The following is an 18,099-nucleotide window of genomic DNA, read 5'->3' on the forward strand; positions in this document are numbered from 1 at the left end:
TAATGACAAGCTTCTCTGTCAGTAGCAGTGAGTCCCAAGATGGTTATTAATGAAACTGTTTAATATAAGATGCTGTTACTACCCTCTTCCCAACCTATTGATGGAAGGAAGTAGACTATGGTCAAGGCAGACATACTAGAAAATTCTTAGAACAGCTAGCAATTTCTTGAATGGGGCTACCAAATGAATAACATGTGCACTCTTACTTATCTAAAGATTGTACAAAAACAAACACATGTAAATAAATTGCACTGCATTACAGGTTGGCTTAGAATTGATCTTATTTGTTGCTTACCAAAATCAGAATAGGTTATTAAATGTTTGATTGCAGAAGATTTCAGGCAAACACTACTGCTGCCTATGTAGCATTTACTTTGGGCAAACTGAAGTGGGAAGTCAAGTGAGGCTCTAAGTATAGGACCCAGAACAGCTTTTGGCAGTAAGTACTCAGTAAGTACTCTGTAAGTATCCACTTGTTACACTAAACTGAGTATTTAATTAACTTAAGTAAAACAACTCTTCACCCCAAATCATTTTATGCCAATATATCCTTTAGGTGCACTCTGTCTTGGGGGTCTGTCTCTGGCAAAACATCTTGCTAGCTTGCCTGCCAATCTTTTGCTGACTTCACCCATATTCTAAAATTTTACTCCCTTTGCTTATAGCTGGGAGCCTCAACATGGTACTTACAAACACTTCCCTTGGAATCACCAGACTCCCTGCCCTATTTAATATCTTAAATGTATTCATTTTTTTCTACTTAATGTAACTGGAATGCTGCTAAATAGTGCCAGTCTTCTGCATCATTGTTACATTTAAGAGTGCTACTGAGTTCTACAAGGGCTCCACAGGTAGGCTCAGAAATTAGCAGACATGGGTACCTGCACCTGAGTGATTTAAGATGAGATGACCTGCTCTTCAGCAGCTCAGAACAATGACTTTTAGTTAAATGCTATACCAGCATTTTCTCTCTTCCTGTATCCTTCACCAGTTTCTCATCCTTGCCTTCCAAACCATCCATGGATGTCTTCTATCTTTCTGTTCTCATATTCCAATGCACAGAATCAAAAAGCTGGGAGGGGTCATTTAGGCCACATCCAGCTCCCGGGTTCTCTGAAGGCAGCCCTTTTTTCTCTACAGTCCCACCTATTTAAAACTGTCTCCACCAGTATGAAGTAATCATAATTTCTACAAATCCTTTGTCTGAAATAATCATTCCTGGAAGGGTTTCAAAACTATTGTGTAACTACAATTCCATATTAGAACTAAGGCCAAATAGTTATTATTGAGGTAACTACATATTCTCCCTCCATCTACCTCTCCTTCTATATCCCCTATCCTCCTCTCCTGTTTCCTGCCCTCGATTTTAGACTGTAAGCCATTTGCTTACAGCATTACAATTCAGACTTTTCAGATTCTCCCAGGGTATCCAGATTTCTTTCTCTCTCATAGTACCGAGGTGAATGTATTCAGAGCAGTGACAGTAGCCATCACACATTGCGCTGGATGCAAATGTTGTCTCAGTTGCTTTTTACTGGATCAAAATTTCACAAGATGCATAATGCCGAGGCTACAGTTGGCTTCATCTAAAGTTTAGTGTTCTGTAACAGAGGTGTGTAACTTCTGCTTGGGAACCTCACTTCTGCGTTGTGTGCGCGCGCGCGCGCAAACAGACGCGCGTGCATGAGAACACTGCCATCGTTATGACATCATTGGACTGGGTGGCCTGAAATGTTTAGACCTTTCCTCCATTTGGGCTTTAAGGGGTCTTTTCAGTGGGAAGGACACCTATTTTGGCCTTCACCCCCCCCCAAAAGAAATCTGAAAAAGCCTCCGCGGACCGCAAATACGGTGCTGGCGAGTTCAGTAACCCAGCCTTCTTCTACAGATGGGAGAGCCTTTGAGTTGGTGGGAATTGTGGCGTTCTGAACCAAGGAACTCCAACACACGTCTGAAGGAAACAGGCTGGCAAAGCTGATGAGTCTTTCCTTTTACCTCCCTGCCATTACTGTCTATTCTCCACCGTCTGCCGCCTCTCCTCTTGCCCCCCCTTTACACGTGCTCCGGTCTCCGACCTTCGTTCTCTTGCTTCCCCTTCCCGCCTAATTCTAATGGAGAAAAAATCCAGATCGAGGATGTCCATGGCGGAGCCGCAACGAAGAACCAGTTGGGAGCTCCCGCCTCTCGGCCGCTCCTCCGCCCCACGAGAGACTGGCGCGGTGGCCACGGGCGTGTGCACAGAAGCAGAGGCTGCCAAGGAACGGCAGAAAGGGAGGACGCGGCGGCGGCCGAGCTCCGACTAGCTTTCCCCTCCGGCAGCTTCCGCACGCCAAACCGGGCGCGGAAACGCGGGATGAAAACGCCGAGGCGGGACTGGCGCCACAGTTCAGAGGAATGTTGGCTGCAAGCCACCCTCCTGTTCAGCCTCGCCCTCGTGGGATTCCGTGGAAAGCTTATTTCGGGGCTGCCGCTCCTTTCCCGCAAGGGGGACTCGAAGGTGCTGGAGCAGCTCCTCCGGCTCCTCGAGGTACGAGCGCTGGGGACGCTAAGCTTTCCCGCCGCGCGCGTGGCTGTCTGGCTTGCGCAGGAGGAGAGGGAAGAGGCGCCGGCGTCCCCCATCTCAGGCGCGGCAGACGGCGGGAGCAGGCGCTGTCGGGAGGCGCGCGAGCCCCTCTTGGCAGCCCAGAGGCAAAGCCGTCGGCCGCGGCCACCCCGAGAGAACCTGGAAGCGGGAGCCGCCTCGCCCGACCCCGGGGAGAAAAAGCGAGGCCTCAGTCCGGAGGTAAGTCGGGGGCGAAAGAGCGCTTCTAGCCAATCCACCGCGCCGGCCTGAGTGGAGAGAAGTTAGAGAAACTTGGGGAGCGGAACGGAGGCATTAAAGCTGGAAAAGCGCTGTGCTTAATCAGGTAGCTTCTGGATTACGTGGTTTTAATAAGCCCCCTCTTTTTTTAAACTAAGACAATAATAATATTTTCACATGATCGAAACTAAATAAAAACCAGCCCTGTTATTCAGGTCTCAGTGAGGGTAGACCAGTGTTTCTCAACCTGGGCAACTTTAAGATGCATGGACTTCAACAGGCTGGCTGGGGAATTCTGGGAGTGCACAAGCATCTTAAAGTTGCCCAGGTTGAGAAACACTGCCCTAGACTTTTGTCCCAAATCCAACTCGCAGAGCATCCTGAAGACTAGCAAGGCAGAAGGTTACCCATTTTCCCTCAATCATTTGGAGAAATTTCCTGTTTTCCAGAAGCATTTTTCTACCAGGAGTCCCAATTGGATTATTTAGACATTTGGACTGCAAATACTTGCATGCTTACTTTCCCATTCTTTTTCTATTGCAAAGAAAACTGAATTAAATGTGAATAATTTGACTGTAGAACAGGGTAAGTAGATAGATAATATATGATTACAAGAGATGGGTGCTTTTCCTTTTCCTTTTCTTCTTTTTGCACATGCAGTAAAAAAAAAAGCTCAAACTGGCAGCCAAATGACTAAGTGGGCAGTGATTTTCAGTGTTTGGAGGTAGAAAGACCAGGGTCAGATACAAACAATCCAGGTTCAGGACTGTTGTTTATATATTAATTTTATGACAACACTGTCCTACAGTGATACCTGAGCATCCATTAAATGAGATCGTGTCTTGCTCAGGGTTTTTTAGTGAAAAAAACAAGACATACACAGACATAAGAAAATAAAGGGAAGGAAGGACAGAAATCAGTTCAAGGACACCCAAAGAAAGAAACACAGAGTTGTCAGCAGGCATTTAGCCGTCCCTGGGGCCAGGCTGAAGTGTCCTTGCTTAGGCTGGATGCAGTTCATCCAGGCTGTATTCCTTGAAGTGATGGCATCGAGTAGCTAGAAAAGGCCTCCAGATCTTGTTTAGCAGGATGGATATATATTGACTAGAGAGGACTTAATAATTCAGTAGCTTCTTTTGGTCAGGAACAAAAGATGGCGTAAGGAATTCGTGGTATAGAAATACCTGGATAGCCCACTGTAGCATGCCGTACTTCATTCTTTTTGCAAGGTAAGTGTGGGAGGCCTTTGTGCTTGTTCTTCCTAGTCCAGCCTTCCCCAACCTCAAGGTGTGTTGCAGCATAGTTCCTGCTACCTCCAGGCAACTTGACAATGACAAGCATTTTGTTGATTATGAGGTTTGAAAATTCAATCTGTCTTGAAGGCTCCAAGATGAAGAAAGCTACTCTACTCCTTTATCTGTTAATGCTAGTCTGCACATGTTCAGAAGCTGTTCTTCACTGCCATTATTTGGGTTGTATTCAGGTTAGGTCTTGAAAAAACTCTTTAATGTAGAATGTGGTTATGATAAAGTGGTGTTCGTGGTGTGGTAATTCCCCAACTTCTGAATACTTGCTTGAAATATATCAGACTGGTGCTAAAATGGTTGGTGCAGTGTTGGATGTTACATTGAACCATCCCTGTGCTGAAACCTGTTGTGAAAGGGAGAGGACTTTATTCCACTGCATCTGAAATAGTTCTACCTTTTATGGACTGACTCCTTTCTTCCTTTTCCCTGTATTCCTTCTGTTTTAAAATGTGCATCTAAATTTACTTGTCTTACAATCAAATCCTATATGAGTTTACAGGAACAAATTCTACCACATTTAAGAGATTTATTTCCAATGAAAAGATACCTTACAGAATAAATAATAATTAATGCATGTTTGGAATTGATATTTAGAAATAAGAGATACCTTCTTGGGTAGAATAAGGATTACCCTCTAAATTGGGGCAGGTTTTGCTGTTCTACACTTTAAATCAATAGATGCCACAACAGCACATATTCTTTGGAAGTACCAAGGACTGCCTTTTCAGGCTAGTGGCACATTCTTGCACATTCTTACTTTTCCAAGAGAACAAGTAAGATGGGAAACAGACAGTCTTTTTTTCTGTTGCATCTGATTTTTTTCTGGAAGAAAATGATCCCCTACCTTCCCTGTTATTTTGAAATTGTACTTATCTATGGTCAATGACCAGTAAAGTAGCTACAACAGTAAAAACAACACATAAAAGCAGGCTCAAATACAATGAGCAATAAAAATCTGTATATCGACCTGCCAGTTAAAATTTATAAATATAAGCAGTGAACAAAAAAGAACAAAACAAGAGAGATAAAATAAAATTAAGACAAAAGAATGTGACACTGTTCTAAGATTAAGACACCTTAAGCCTTTTTACAGCAATAGGTGCTGATAAGAACTTGGCATCTCTGCTCATAATAGCAGGGTTCTGGTCTGAGAATAGGAAATAAGCCTCATTGAAAACTTGATCTCTATTTGAAGCTGATACAGATATACTATGGCGTATGTTCTCATTGACAGAACAGTGCACTAAGACTTGAGGTTCATTCTGACCACAGGGACAATTTCTCTTGTTAAATGGGATTTTATGAAACCTACCATTCAAGACTGCTGAGGGTAGAACATTAAAGTGGGCCAAAAGAAAAGGCTCTACAGTTTGCTGAGATTGAACAGGTAGTTTGCAGGTCTGAAAGATTTCCAGGAAGAAACCCACCCTTGTAGATTGTCTGTAGCATTCAAGTCTGACATGTAATATTGAAGATTCTTTCGCAAATCTCAGCTTTGGTTTTCTCTAGACCTAGAGGTAGGAAAGAGTGGATAGAAAGGCTGTAATGACACAGGTCAGCTGTGATTTTTACTTTCCACCTTGATGCGAAGTTATCAAGAATAATTAGTAGAGCCAATGGACCATCAGAAAATAGAAGTTTGAGTCAATAACAGAGCCAATAAACACAAACTCTGGCCATTGTTATTTTCATTATTATTTGGTTCCTCAAACATCAGTGTAAGTTAATATTCTCAACTTTTTTTTTATACTGCTGTAATTTAAACTCGAACAGCCTGGCTGATATTAATGTATTGTGGTTTGGGCTTTTATATAATCTCTTGATTATAGAATGAAGAATGTTTGCAGATGAGGACTACAGTATATTTAAATGTAGCTACGAGACAGTCATGTCAGGTTTACATGTTAACCTTAATCCTGCAAAGAATGTAGTAGATATTTGTTATTATATTAAAATATAACAAATACGAAGCTCTCCTGCACAAAGAGGCACTTCGTAGTTGACTGAGATTTCTAAAACTCATTTTACAATATCCAGGTTTTGAGTTTAATTGATTCAAAGTAAATGTATTTTCAGTGTAATTTCAGCAATCCAGTGGTGCCAAAACTGCTGTTCTTATATCTCTATATTGGTACCTGTTGTAACACTTTTTATATTTATATGTATAGTAATGCCAATTTTGTATAAAACATTTGAACATTTTATATTTAATTTTTTATTATTTTTCTTTCTGCTGAGCTGCCCTGCAAACCTAAAACCACTTTCAGCAATAATGTAGATTTGATTTATCATTTATGTTCTGGTTTTGAATTTATACTGAAGCCACACCTCAGGCATAGTTATTGGAATTCTTACCTAGAAAAAAATCCATGCAGAAGGACCAGTAAGATATATTGCTTTGACATTATACTATCCCATCCCATTTAATTACATTAATAGTCTTCTTGACACACATTCTGCTTGATTATAATCTTTAAAGGACATCCAGTTTCTAAGCTTTTAAAATACGGTATACTGTAGGAACTTTCTATGAAATATACAGATATGTTTGCAAAGTAGATTTCCATATATAAAGAAGATTTTAATCCTAATGTGAATTGTATACTGCTTCTGGTTTTACTTGCTGTAATGGCATTTTCAACAAGTATTTACTTGGCTCTGTTTCCAGATCTGTTGCTTCTATAATAAGCTGTATAACTAGTTTCTCCACCTTAATCTAGACCAATCATTCAAGTGGTGCAAGAGATGAGTAATTTTTCAGTCTAGTTAATACCAAGTTTTCATGAGAACATGAACTGGAGTTGATATATATATATGGAGATATATAACGGAAGGTCCACTATGCTTATTTGAGAATATACATACCTTCTGACATTCTCTGTTCTGTCATATAGGTTCTTATCAAATACCATAAATAAAAGCAATTTAATTACATTTGCTGATTACTTGATTTTAAATATTCCTGCCCTTCCCCTTTCAACTTCCCCTTTCAAGTTGGCTAAACGTATAATAAAAAAAACAAGCATACATTAATTTAAAAAAATACACAAAAGTCCATAGAAAATCCCAAAAAATAAAGAATAAAACGCAGTTTTGTCTCTCCTGCAAAAGGGAACCAGATTTTGTTGCATAGTACCTCATTTGAGACATTAAGTAAAAGCAAGCCTCTGTAAGAAGTACATTCCATGATTTAGGGGCCGCAGCCAAACTAACTCTGTTACATATCCCTACCAGGCATGGCACAGGCAAATCAGAGCCTCTGTGCACCTAAAAGAAAGCTTTCTCTTATTGTAGCCCAACTGATGATTCTTTAGGTTTTAAAAGCCCACACAAACTGTAGTAATTGGAATACAGCTAGGGATCACACCCTTGATACCTTTTGTAGGAGGAGAATCATATCAGTTGAACATACTGCGAACATACCAAATACTCCTTCCTCCTATTTTCCCCACAACCACCACCCTGTGAGGTGAGTTGGGCTGAGTGTGTGTGACTGGTCCAAGGTCACCCAGCCGGCTTTTGTGCCTAAGGCAGGACTAGAACTCAGAGTCTCCTTGTTTCTAGCCTGTGGTCTTAACCACTAGACCTAACTGGCTCTATTGAATCGCTATAGGCAAGGAGGCCATTCCAACATCTTCTTAAGGAAGGTTGGGACCATGCCTTTCCTTAACAGTTTTTGGAACCTATGGAGTCAACAATTCTAATTAGCACAAAGAACATGAGGCAAGTGTTGAGTTCTGGTCCAGATGTGCGAAAATCTCTCTGGCATCTATACATACATTTCTAGAAAAATTAGTGTGAGTTTTGTGTCATTTAAATGCCATTTGCTTCACTTCTGAATCCTTAACCGGTTATTGATATATGATGAATTAAGAGAGACTTTTGTAAAGAAAATATTTAAAGATATCCCTACTGCTCTTTCTCCTACAATCACACTTTGAGGGCCTGGTACCAAAAAGGGAAGCCTAAAGAGCAGTGAAATGAAATCACACCTATTATTTTTCGTAATATAGTCTTGTGAATTGGATCTTTCATTTTAAATATAAAGATGAGTATTATTTTTGCATTAGAGCATATTCAATAGAAAAGTGACTTAAGTTTTTTTTTTAATTCCACTTATTCATCATAAACTGAAATGTCTATTTGAGATGTCTGGCTCATTTATACATCATACAAAAAACTTCATTAAATAAAGCATGTCTTTCTTAATTTTCTGACCAAAACATTGGGGAATGTGGAGTAGAACTGGTGAACTATTACTAGAATAAATTACAGGCGTAATATTTTTTAAATTTTCAAGTATTAGTGATCATCATATTTCTAGTGCTGAAAATATTATTTTTAATGATTTTGTTTTTTTCCATTTATAGGCTGTAGACTTAAAGGGAAGGCAGGACTATTTGGAATACTGCTATTTATTACCAAAGGAAAATGAACACTCACGAGGAGAAGGACAAAGAGAGTGTGATAAGACTGAACGAGTTGATTGGAAAGAGAGGGACCATCCCACTTCTGCCTTCTTGGTAAGTGTAAGGAACAAACCTGTTCTTCCTTCTTGGCAGTCCACCATAGCCAATATTACCACATGCACATTTGCTAATGTCCAGCATGCTGTTGAGAGAGGGAGAATATAATGGAAAAAGGAAGGTAGAAAAACACTAGTCCATGAACTCAAAGGCCATTTAAAGAATTTGAAAATGTAATGCATTCCCAACTGTTTCTGTCTGAATCACATTTATACTAATAAGAACTTCTGAATGTTTAACTAGTTGACTTGAAAAGTTATATTTTCTCCTGAGTTTTTTTAAATCCAGTTTAGATAAATTAATTAAAAATGCATGCATTTTGTAAGGCAAGTACAGTCAGGACCAGAAATGTTGGAACGAGGATAACTGTTTTGGCATTTGGCCTCTGTACACCACCACATTGAAGCTGAAAGGAAACACACCCAGATGGAAGCGAAGTCAGGACTTTCAGCTGTAATTCAAGGGGTTTGACAAAAGTGGGGCACTAACCATTCAGGAAGTACAGCCAGTGGCATACACACACACCCATCGTTGGTGGCTCATAAGTAATGGAATGAATGGCTGACAAGAAGCTGCATGGCCAGGTGTGGCCTGTTTCCTGGGTACCCCATGACCAATCAAGCAGATAAAAGGTGGTTTGAGTGTTACATTTGCATTTAGTAGCTGTTCACTAGAACTCTCAACATGAGGTCCAAAGAGGTGTCCATGCAAGTGAAGGAGGCCATCATTAGGCTGAGAAAACAAAATAAACCCATCAGAGAGATAGCAAAAACATTGGGAGTGGCCAGTACAACAGTTTGGAACATGCTGAAAAAGAAGGAATTAACTGGCAAGCTCAGCAACAGCAGAAGGCCTGCAAGACCACGAAAGACAACTAAAGTGGATGACCACAGAATTCTGCTCATGGTGAAAAGGAATCCTTTCACAACATCTAGCCAGGTCAAGAACACTCTTGAGGAGGTAGGCATTTCCTTGTCAACATCTACAATCAAGAGATGGCTTTATGAATGTAAATACAGAGGCTTCACAACAAGGTACAAACCACTGGTAATGCTCAAGAACAGAAAGGCCAGATTAGACTTTGCCAGCAAACACTTAAAAAAGCCTGCCCAGTTCTGGAATAAGATTCTTTATAGACTGATGAAACCCAGATTAACTTGCACCAGAATGATGGGGAAAGTATGGAGAAGGAAAGGAACAGCTCATGATCCAAAGCATACCACATCATCTGTCAAACATGGTGGAGGCAGTGTTATGGCATGGGTATGTATGGCTGCCAATGGAACCGGGTCACTGGTGTTTCTTGATGACCTGACTGCTGATAAAAGCAGCAGGATGAATTCTGAAGTGTATAGGGCTATATTTTCTGCTCAGATTCAGCCAAATGCTGCCAAACTGATAGGATGCAGCTTCATGTTGCAGATGCATAATGACCCAAAACATACAGCAAAAGCTACCCAAGAGTTTCTCAATGCAAAGTGGGATGTTCTTCAATGGCCAAGCCAGTCACCTGATCTCAACCCAACAGAGCATGCTTTTCACTTACTGAAGACTGAAGGCAGCTGCAGTAAAGGCCTGGCAAAGCATCTCAAGGGAGGAAACTCAGCATTTGGTCATGTCCGTGGGTTCCAGACTTCAGGCATTGACTGCAAAGGATTTTCATCCAGGTATTAAAGGCGATCCTTACATTTATAATGATGTTGGTTTGTTCCATTACTTATGAGCCACCAACGATGGGGGTGTGTGTATGCCACTGGCTGTACTTGCTGAATGGTTAGTGCCCCACTTTTGTCAAACCCCTTGAATTACAGCTGAAAGTCCTGACTTTGCTCCCATCTGGGTGTTTCCTTTCAACTTCAGTGTGGTGGTACACAGAGGCCAAATGCCAAAACAGTTATCCTCGTTCCAATATTTCTGGTCCTGACTGTACATTTGTCCCTATCCTTTATGTGCTTTAGGAACACATTCTGCTCTTCCTGAAAGCAGTGGTCTGTGTATTTAATAATCTACAGCCAGTTTGTCTAGTGGTTCAGAATAGGTTAATATATTTGTGTAATAGCTAACAGCTGTGATAGTATTATATTTTCTGTGTGGCTTGTGTAAATTTCTTCCATAAGCCTCTTTGCAAAACAGTAGTAGGCTGTTGAGTATATGGATGCTGATCAAAAGCAGTGGGGAAATTCAGATGATCAGAGCTATGTAGCTACTTACTAAAAAATGTGCAGCATGTAGTACTTTTAAAAATGAGGGAATGATAGTTTGTGAGTATGTCCAAATCTTTAAGCCTTGTTGCATGGAAATGCAGTGGGAGACCTTAATGGCTTGAATGTAAGATAGCCCATTTATGTATCATCCTGTACATCGTGGATTTGATCTGTGTGTAGGCTATCTTGTAATTCCATCATAATGTATTACCAGCAGTTGTTGATAATGAGATTATTGGATACATTTATATACAGCCCTTTAAGCTAATTGTTCTTAAGGTAGTCCATAACAGAACAAAACAAAAATAAGAACACTGTAAATCAGGATAAAAAGGTAATACAAAAACAATAAAAGCAATAAAAACATTATCAATCATTAGGTGACATGCTCATTCCCAGTGAAATTAAGAGGATTGCACATATTAAAGTATGCTTAATCATTTTCATTAAATAAACCACAATTGGCAGGGTTCATTTAATATTCCAATAAATTCATGTTTACAAGTTCTAGTGGCTAGGCTTTTATTTCATGCTAAGCCAAAAATTAGAAACCTATGGCTTCCTGGAGTGTGTGAACCAGGTTTAAGTATGTTTCTTTGCTGTTCTCATTTCAGTTATAAGTAACCCCTTAATTCTTTGAAGGTGTACCAATTTTGGTGTGTATTTGGTGTTTGTTTTGCAGGATCACAGAAGTACTATTGATTCTTCTTTCTCCTTGGAAGGTTACTTTCCAAAGTTAACATCCCTCTCTGAAATTGCCTTGGAAGTAAGTGAGAAGTGGGACCTAATTCTATGAACTATCTCAAACACATAGACAATTCTGTAACCCATTTAAAAGAATATATAAGCTAGTTGAAAGCAGCCTGTTTTCTAATTATCTTTTCAAAAACTCTACAATTCACCCACTTCTAAAAAGTTTGACTTACACAACTAAAGTAACTTTCCAAAAACATTTTCCCTTTAACTGATACAACTCTGAGCTGTAGCAGTAGCAGCTTCTGTTTATAGAGTACATGCTAAAGTAATGATCCGCTTATGCTTTACTATGATATGGAGTGTATTAAAGTATGAACAAATTAAATATAACTCTGGGGTCATTTGGAGCATTTAGCACCTTGAGTAGTACAGCTTCCTCAACCAGACCATCCTGACTAAGGATTATGAGAGATGAAGCTCAACAAATCAGGAAGAATACAATATTGGGGAAGGCTAGACAGAATATATAGAATTGTATTTGCAACTTTGAATGCCGTAATTAAATGAAATTAGACACAGGCATTACCCCACATGTTCAAGTCATCACTATAACTAGCATGAGTTATGTATGGAAGATTATCTGCTACCAGAGCTGGATTCACACACTGTGGGAAATAATATGCTTTGGTTTTTGGATTAGCATGTTGCCTGAACTTAGCCATTGTGGCTTATTCACTAGACTATAGGAAAAACTAACAATAGTTTTGTGTAGTATGGTGACCCAGCCCTAGAGTCTTGTGTCTGACAATTCTTGGTGTACTAGGTTAAACTATTTTGTCATCTGTGTTTAGCTACTCTTCAGATAGGTCAAGAGGAGAATTTCATATTAAAATAGCTGCCACTATTATCAGTATATCCTATTCATATGAGATGGATACCACTCTAAAGGCAGAATATAAAGTTCATATAGCTTGTGTCTATGTCCTGCCCAACATGTCATGATTTTTATTTACTTAATAAGATTTATATGGTCATCTGACATGTGAGTTTGGATGCCTAACATTCAATAACAACCATTACAAACAATTTGAAAGCAAAACCCAAATAAACAGCCACCACACCAAGCAGGCTTGCCCATTACCTAGACCCAAAGCTCAGTGGAGAGCCTGCTCGTGAATGCTGTATGGAAGGCCAGTAAGGTTGAGGCCATCTGAACATCAGGGGGCAGGCCATTCCATAGATAGGGCAGATGCTTTAACAGAAAAGGCATGCCTCCTGGGTCTGATTAGATGACATTGCTTAATGGGGGAGGGGGAACTGGAGCATGCCCACCCCACCCCCCGAAATAAGCAGACATAATTGGAGACAGGCAATCCCACAACCCTGCTTGATGAGTTTTATAGGTGAAAATTAGCACCCTGAATTGCACTTGAAGTCCACTGGTTAACCCACCTATTTGCCAATGCTTTACCACAGAGGAAAGTAGATATGGTGGCATATATTGTTTAAACCCTTTAAAGCCAGATGTTACTACAATCTACTTTCTCACTTCATTCTAATCAAAGATTTTTGAATTATAGATAAATCAAACAGCAGTCTTCACTAATTTAGAGAATCAGAGATGAAAAGTTCCCTATGCTGAATACTGGCCTTAAGGTGGAGCTAAATACTGATCAATTTCAGCATGACAGCTATAGGGATGATGGCAAATGTCTTAATTTACCATCAAGATGACAGCAGAAAAAATACTATTAACAGATATGTTGATTCTATTTTAAGATACTGTTTTGTGCAATTTTTTTGTGATTTTGACTGCTGGTATTGCATTTATTATTTAAAGGCATGCAGCAAAGATAGGATAAGAGACTTTGGGAAGCCCTCTGGAAATAACTATAACTGAATGTTCTAAAAGAACACTTTGAAGATTCTGTGTTTAGCCTGGTAATATGTTCAAATGAGTTACAGGATTTATCTTTCACACACATAGAAAACTTTGTTTTTGCACCCTTTCAGGAACACGTGAGCAACACTGGAGGTGTGAATTTGACAAACGTTCAGAACCCTATAGATTTGGCCCAAGCTATTAGCCATGATGTGAGCCTTCATGATGCCACAGTGATGGGATCAGACCATCCTAATGTAACAAATGCAGAGAGGAGGAATTTGGAGAGACTGGAGATTTTGCCTGACTTAAACACATATCCAACTAATGGGACCAACATGTTGGAATTATTTGCATATGATAATTGCTGCAGAAACCTTACAAACCAAGATTTTTTCTTCAGCCTGAATGCAAATAGGTTTGAGGAAATAAATTTCACATCATTAACCATGGAAGAAAATTTTGACTCTGCAGAAACTTGCCTTTTTGAAGAATGGGATTCAGATTCTGGTCTTTCTTTGGATCTAAATTATAGTAATTCATCCCTTGTTTTTACCTATAACAAGGGTGCCAAATGTGGTACCTCTGATGACTTAGGAACTATAGGAGATAGTTGCCTAGAACATGGCAAATATTGCCATACAGAATATCAAAGCAATTATGACTATGGCACAGAATCACTAGTAAGTGTATTCCATGATCATACATACAATCAGAATATACAACAGTTGACGCTGTCGACGTCACAGGATTATTTCAGGTGGCCGGAAGAATCCAAAAGAACTGAAAAAGATAAAAATCTAAATGATGATGAATACCGAGCAAAAGCTCTGAGAATTCCATTCTCTGTTAATGATATAGTGACCTTGCCTGTAGAGTCTTTTAATAGCATGTTATCAAACTATTACCTAACTGCTAATCAACTCTCACTCATTCGTGACATAAGACGGAGAGGAAAAAATAAAGTTGCTGCCCAAAACTGTCGCAAACGTAAACTAGATGCAATTATGAACCTGAAAGATGAAGTGTATCATCTTCAAATGCAAATGGAAAGGCTTAAGAAACAGAAGGCACAATACAAAAGGTCAATTGGCAACGTAAAACAAAAACTAAATGATCTTTGCTGGGATTTTTTTAGTAAATTGAGAGATGACCAAGGAAAAAGTGTTAATCCAAGCCAATACACCCTTCAATGTTGTGGAAATGGTATTATGCTAATTTTACCTGAAAAAGAAATCAATCTGGAGCCCAAACAGTTAAATGATTAAAATGACAGACATAAACATTTAAAATGCTTTAGCAATGGAAATGGTTAAGGGTTGCATTTGCAGGTGAGCCAGAAGAAAATAAATGTGAAGTGCATTCCTTGCCTACCTTGAATACCATTTTAAAGAATTCGTGCCTAATCAACTTTAAAATAGATTAAACCTCATTTTATATTCTGCATAATTTATTTAGCTTGTTAAGCTTGTGTGTATATGCTGAACTACTACGGACTTGACCACAGAAAACCCTGTCAGCTGCAATTTCATTAAAGTTAAGATAGGCAAGCTTGTGAAAGCAGCACAACAGAAGCATCATTGCTTTTGATGTACATTGGGGAAGGCAATGGTTCACGAAGAGTCATCTTCGTAAGAGTGATCCATGCAGTGTCACTTCACTGCCATTGGTAGATGGGGCTGAAGTAAGTGGCTAGGTCCCCATTCTTTCTAATAGGTGCTTTATTTTCCCCCCTCCTTAGTTACCAGAAAGTATCACTTTTGCCAGAGATGCGTATTTAATCCTTGCAAATGGTTTTTGAAATTGAGATTATCCATTTCCAGCATACTGTTACATTTTCATCCCATTACTACCTCCAGCTAAATAGGTTTTGACAAACTTTTTATAGGGACATTCACACTTCGATGATTCATGCTTTGTACCTCATAGGAGCCCAGGTAGCTTTCTGCTACCTATTACAGCAGCCAGCTTGCAGGCTAAAGCTTTTCTGCACGTTTTTGGTCTTTTAACCTACAGGGAGTTACAATTCATTCAGTGACCATTCAACATTAAGGTGGTGCCGAACAAGGGGGACTTACAACCAGTCTTCAAAGCTGTGGCCATTGCAGCACCTGGCTCGAAATCACTATTGTTGCAGTATCCCATGGTCATGTGATCGCCATTTGTAACCTCCCATGCCTGCTTCCCACAACCAGTCAATGGGGAAGCCAGCAGGTCACAAGTTGCTCCTGCCACTTCGCCTGCCCATATTCTGCAGCACCCACCCACACTCTGCAGTGCTCCAGTTCTTCCTGTGGCCTGCTTGCCTGGATTCCCATTTCTTCCCACACTGCAGTCACACAAGGTCCTTGCTTAACAACCTGCAGTCTCCTTGGGTTATGATGGCAACCTAAACTATTGCTAAGCACTATGGTCACGTTGTGCTTTATGACTGCATCACTTAGCAACAAATTCCACCCCAATTGCTGTCATAACCCAAGGACTACCTGTACTAATTTTGAAGCAGTATTATAATGGAGTATGTGCACTCCCAGATTATATATTTAGTAACATTGTATTTTAAATGGTGGAAGTTCTTGAGATATCAATCCTACCCGTTTTAAGTTCTCTGAGCACTAACTTGTATCCACCGAAATGCAAGAGCTTACATTGAATAAGCTACAAGAGATAGCACAAACTCTTTAGTTTACAGAACTTATTTAAAATCAAGCTTTTATGTGTATTTATACAATTACCATTTATACCAATTTACAATTGTCGTTGTTACTATTGTTTTGGTTCTGACAGTTCCAGTGAGATAGGCCTATGTAAATATACTTTAAAATGTATTGCCCACTGAACCAGTTACTGTTCTTTTAATGGTAGCCTCGCATTCCTACTTCATTACTATTGAAGATTTAAAACGCATGAGTCTCCAATATACACCTAACATAAAATGTGCTAATTGCATAAAGGTAGTTTCACCAGCGTACTCTCTCAAATAAGAAAGCCAAAGAAACACTTAGTAAGCAGCGTATCTGCATACTTGGGTAGCCTGTCCCTGTTGAGAACTGGCATGCAGTGTTACATTTCAGTATCCTGCAGGAATGGCAATGTAAGAAAAAAATGTGTTGTTTGACATGTATCAGCATTAATGACAAGTATACACAAAATGGAAATGTGTTTTAAGATCAGAATTAAAGAAATGTTGCCAGTTTTTCACCAGAGCCACAAGGATATGCAGGATTATTTTCTGGGCAAATTCTCCAGTAGTTGTCAGTAAAGATCACCAAACCACCCACCTAAGTTCAAGCATTTTTTTTAGCCTATCTCACAGCAGAAGCCCACCAAAAACCAACTGGTGTGCTACTCTACTCTTTGCTGGATGTGCACACCAGTTTTGCAGCTACAAATAATATACTCGCTTTACTCTTCCATTACCATTAAAATGGCGATTGTTCCTCCTTGGGTGGGGGGGGAGATGGGCAGTGATAAAAAAATTCGGTAAATAAATAAATAAAAAATAGGTAAAGGTAAAGGTTTCCCTTGACATAAAGTCCAGTCGTGTCCGACTCTAGCGGGCGGTGCTCATCTCCGTTTCTAAGCCGTTAGAGCCGGCGTTGTCCATAGGACACTTCCGGGTCATGTGGCCAGCATGACGACACGGAACGCCGTTACCTTCCCGCCGAAGCGGTACCTATTGATCTACTCACATTTGCATGTTTTCGAACTGCTAGGTGAGCAGGAGCTGGGACTAGCAATGGGAGCTCACCCCGCCACGCGGCTTCGAACCGCCGACCTTCCGATCGACAGCTCAGCCGTTTAACCCGCAGCGCCACCGCGTCCCTAAATAAAAAATAAAATTCCCTAAATTCTGTAAACCTCAATTTAAACACCTTATGTTAATCCAAAGGAACAAAGGCTATAATTTACCTCATTGCATTAACAATACTTGTGTATGAATCAGGACCCCCCCCCTTTAAAATATGCGAATTTCCTCTGAATTCAAAATTCTGTAAGTTCTCTACACGACTGCCTGGCAGCAATTAAGATAGTCACCAAAAGCAGCAGAGATTACAATTTGCAATAGTTTTTCAACACTAAACCAAGCATTTAATATATGCTGCTTTACCTAGGCTATACTGCCTTAGCTAGAAAATTTGAAAAAGCTGCATGCCAACAGATTTCCTTCGAAGTTTGTGGGGGGAAAAAAATCAGTATTTTAAAAAGAACAAATTACACATCCCTACTTTAAAAAGAAGCCCAATGGTAACCATTTAAGAACTACATGGCTACAACATTTCTAATGGCTACTTTAGATAAACTTAAAAGGCTGGGGATGACTATTTAGTATCTTGTGACACACAAGCACTCTTTGCATGTTACCTTTTCTTATTGAACCGCTATGAACTTCAAAGTTATCAAGAAGTTAATGCTGTTTGAAAGAGGAAACAATGGCTGGGGAAAAGTATCTTTTACACAAATCTCACTCCAGTACAAAATGCTGTTTATTTTGCAAGTATCCTGTGCAATGTGCTGAAGATTTCTGGTGTATTACCAATGCCTATATAAGGGTAACATACACAGTTCTATAAAACTCATTTCCTCACCTACATGAACTGGGCACAGCACTCAAAACAATGTTTCAATAGGCTAAGCCGCAGTTTTCTCTGCATGCTACGTATAAGGTTTCCCCCAGTAACCA

The 18,099-nt window shown here is 39.8% G+C and overlaps 1 protein-coding gene across 1 annotated transcript; it reads left to right on the forward strand.

Moving 5' to 3' along the window:
* The first annotated feature begins 2,091 nt into the window (after positions 1–2,091).
* Positions 2,092–14,893, forward strand: NFE2L3 (NFE2 like bZIP transcription factor 3). The gene is made up of 4 exons (XM_063303783.1): positions 2,092–2,782; positions 8,478–8,630; positions 11,520–11,603; positions 13,547–14,893. Exons 1-4 carry the CDS (start codon positions 2,354–2,356, stop codon positions 14,681–14,683), a joined length of 1,803 nt encoding a protein of 600 aa, XP_063159853.1. The 5' UTR covers positions 2,092–2,353; the 3' UTR covers positions 14,684–14,893.
* The last annotated feature ends 3,206 nt before the right edge of the window (positions 14,894–18,099 follow it).

This window comes from Candoia aspera, chromosome 4 (assembly GCF_035149785.1).
Source record: "Candoia aspera isolate rCanAsp1 chromosome 4, rCanAsp1.hap2, whole genome shotgun sequence".
In the NCBI taxonomy this organism is placed as follows: domain Eukaryota; kingdom Metazoa; phylum Chordata; class Lepidosauria; order Squamata; family Boidae; genus Candoia; species Candoia aspera.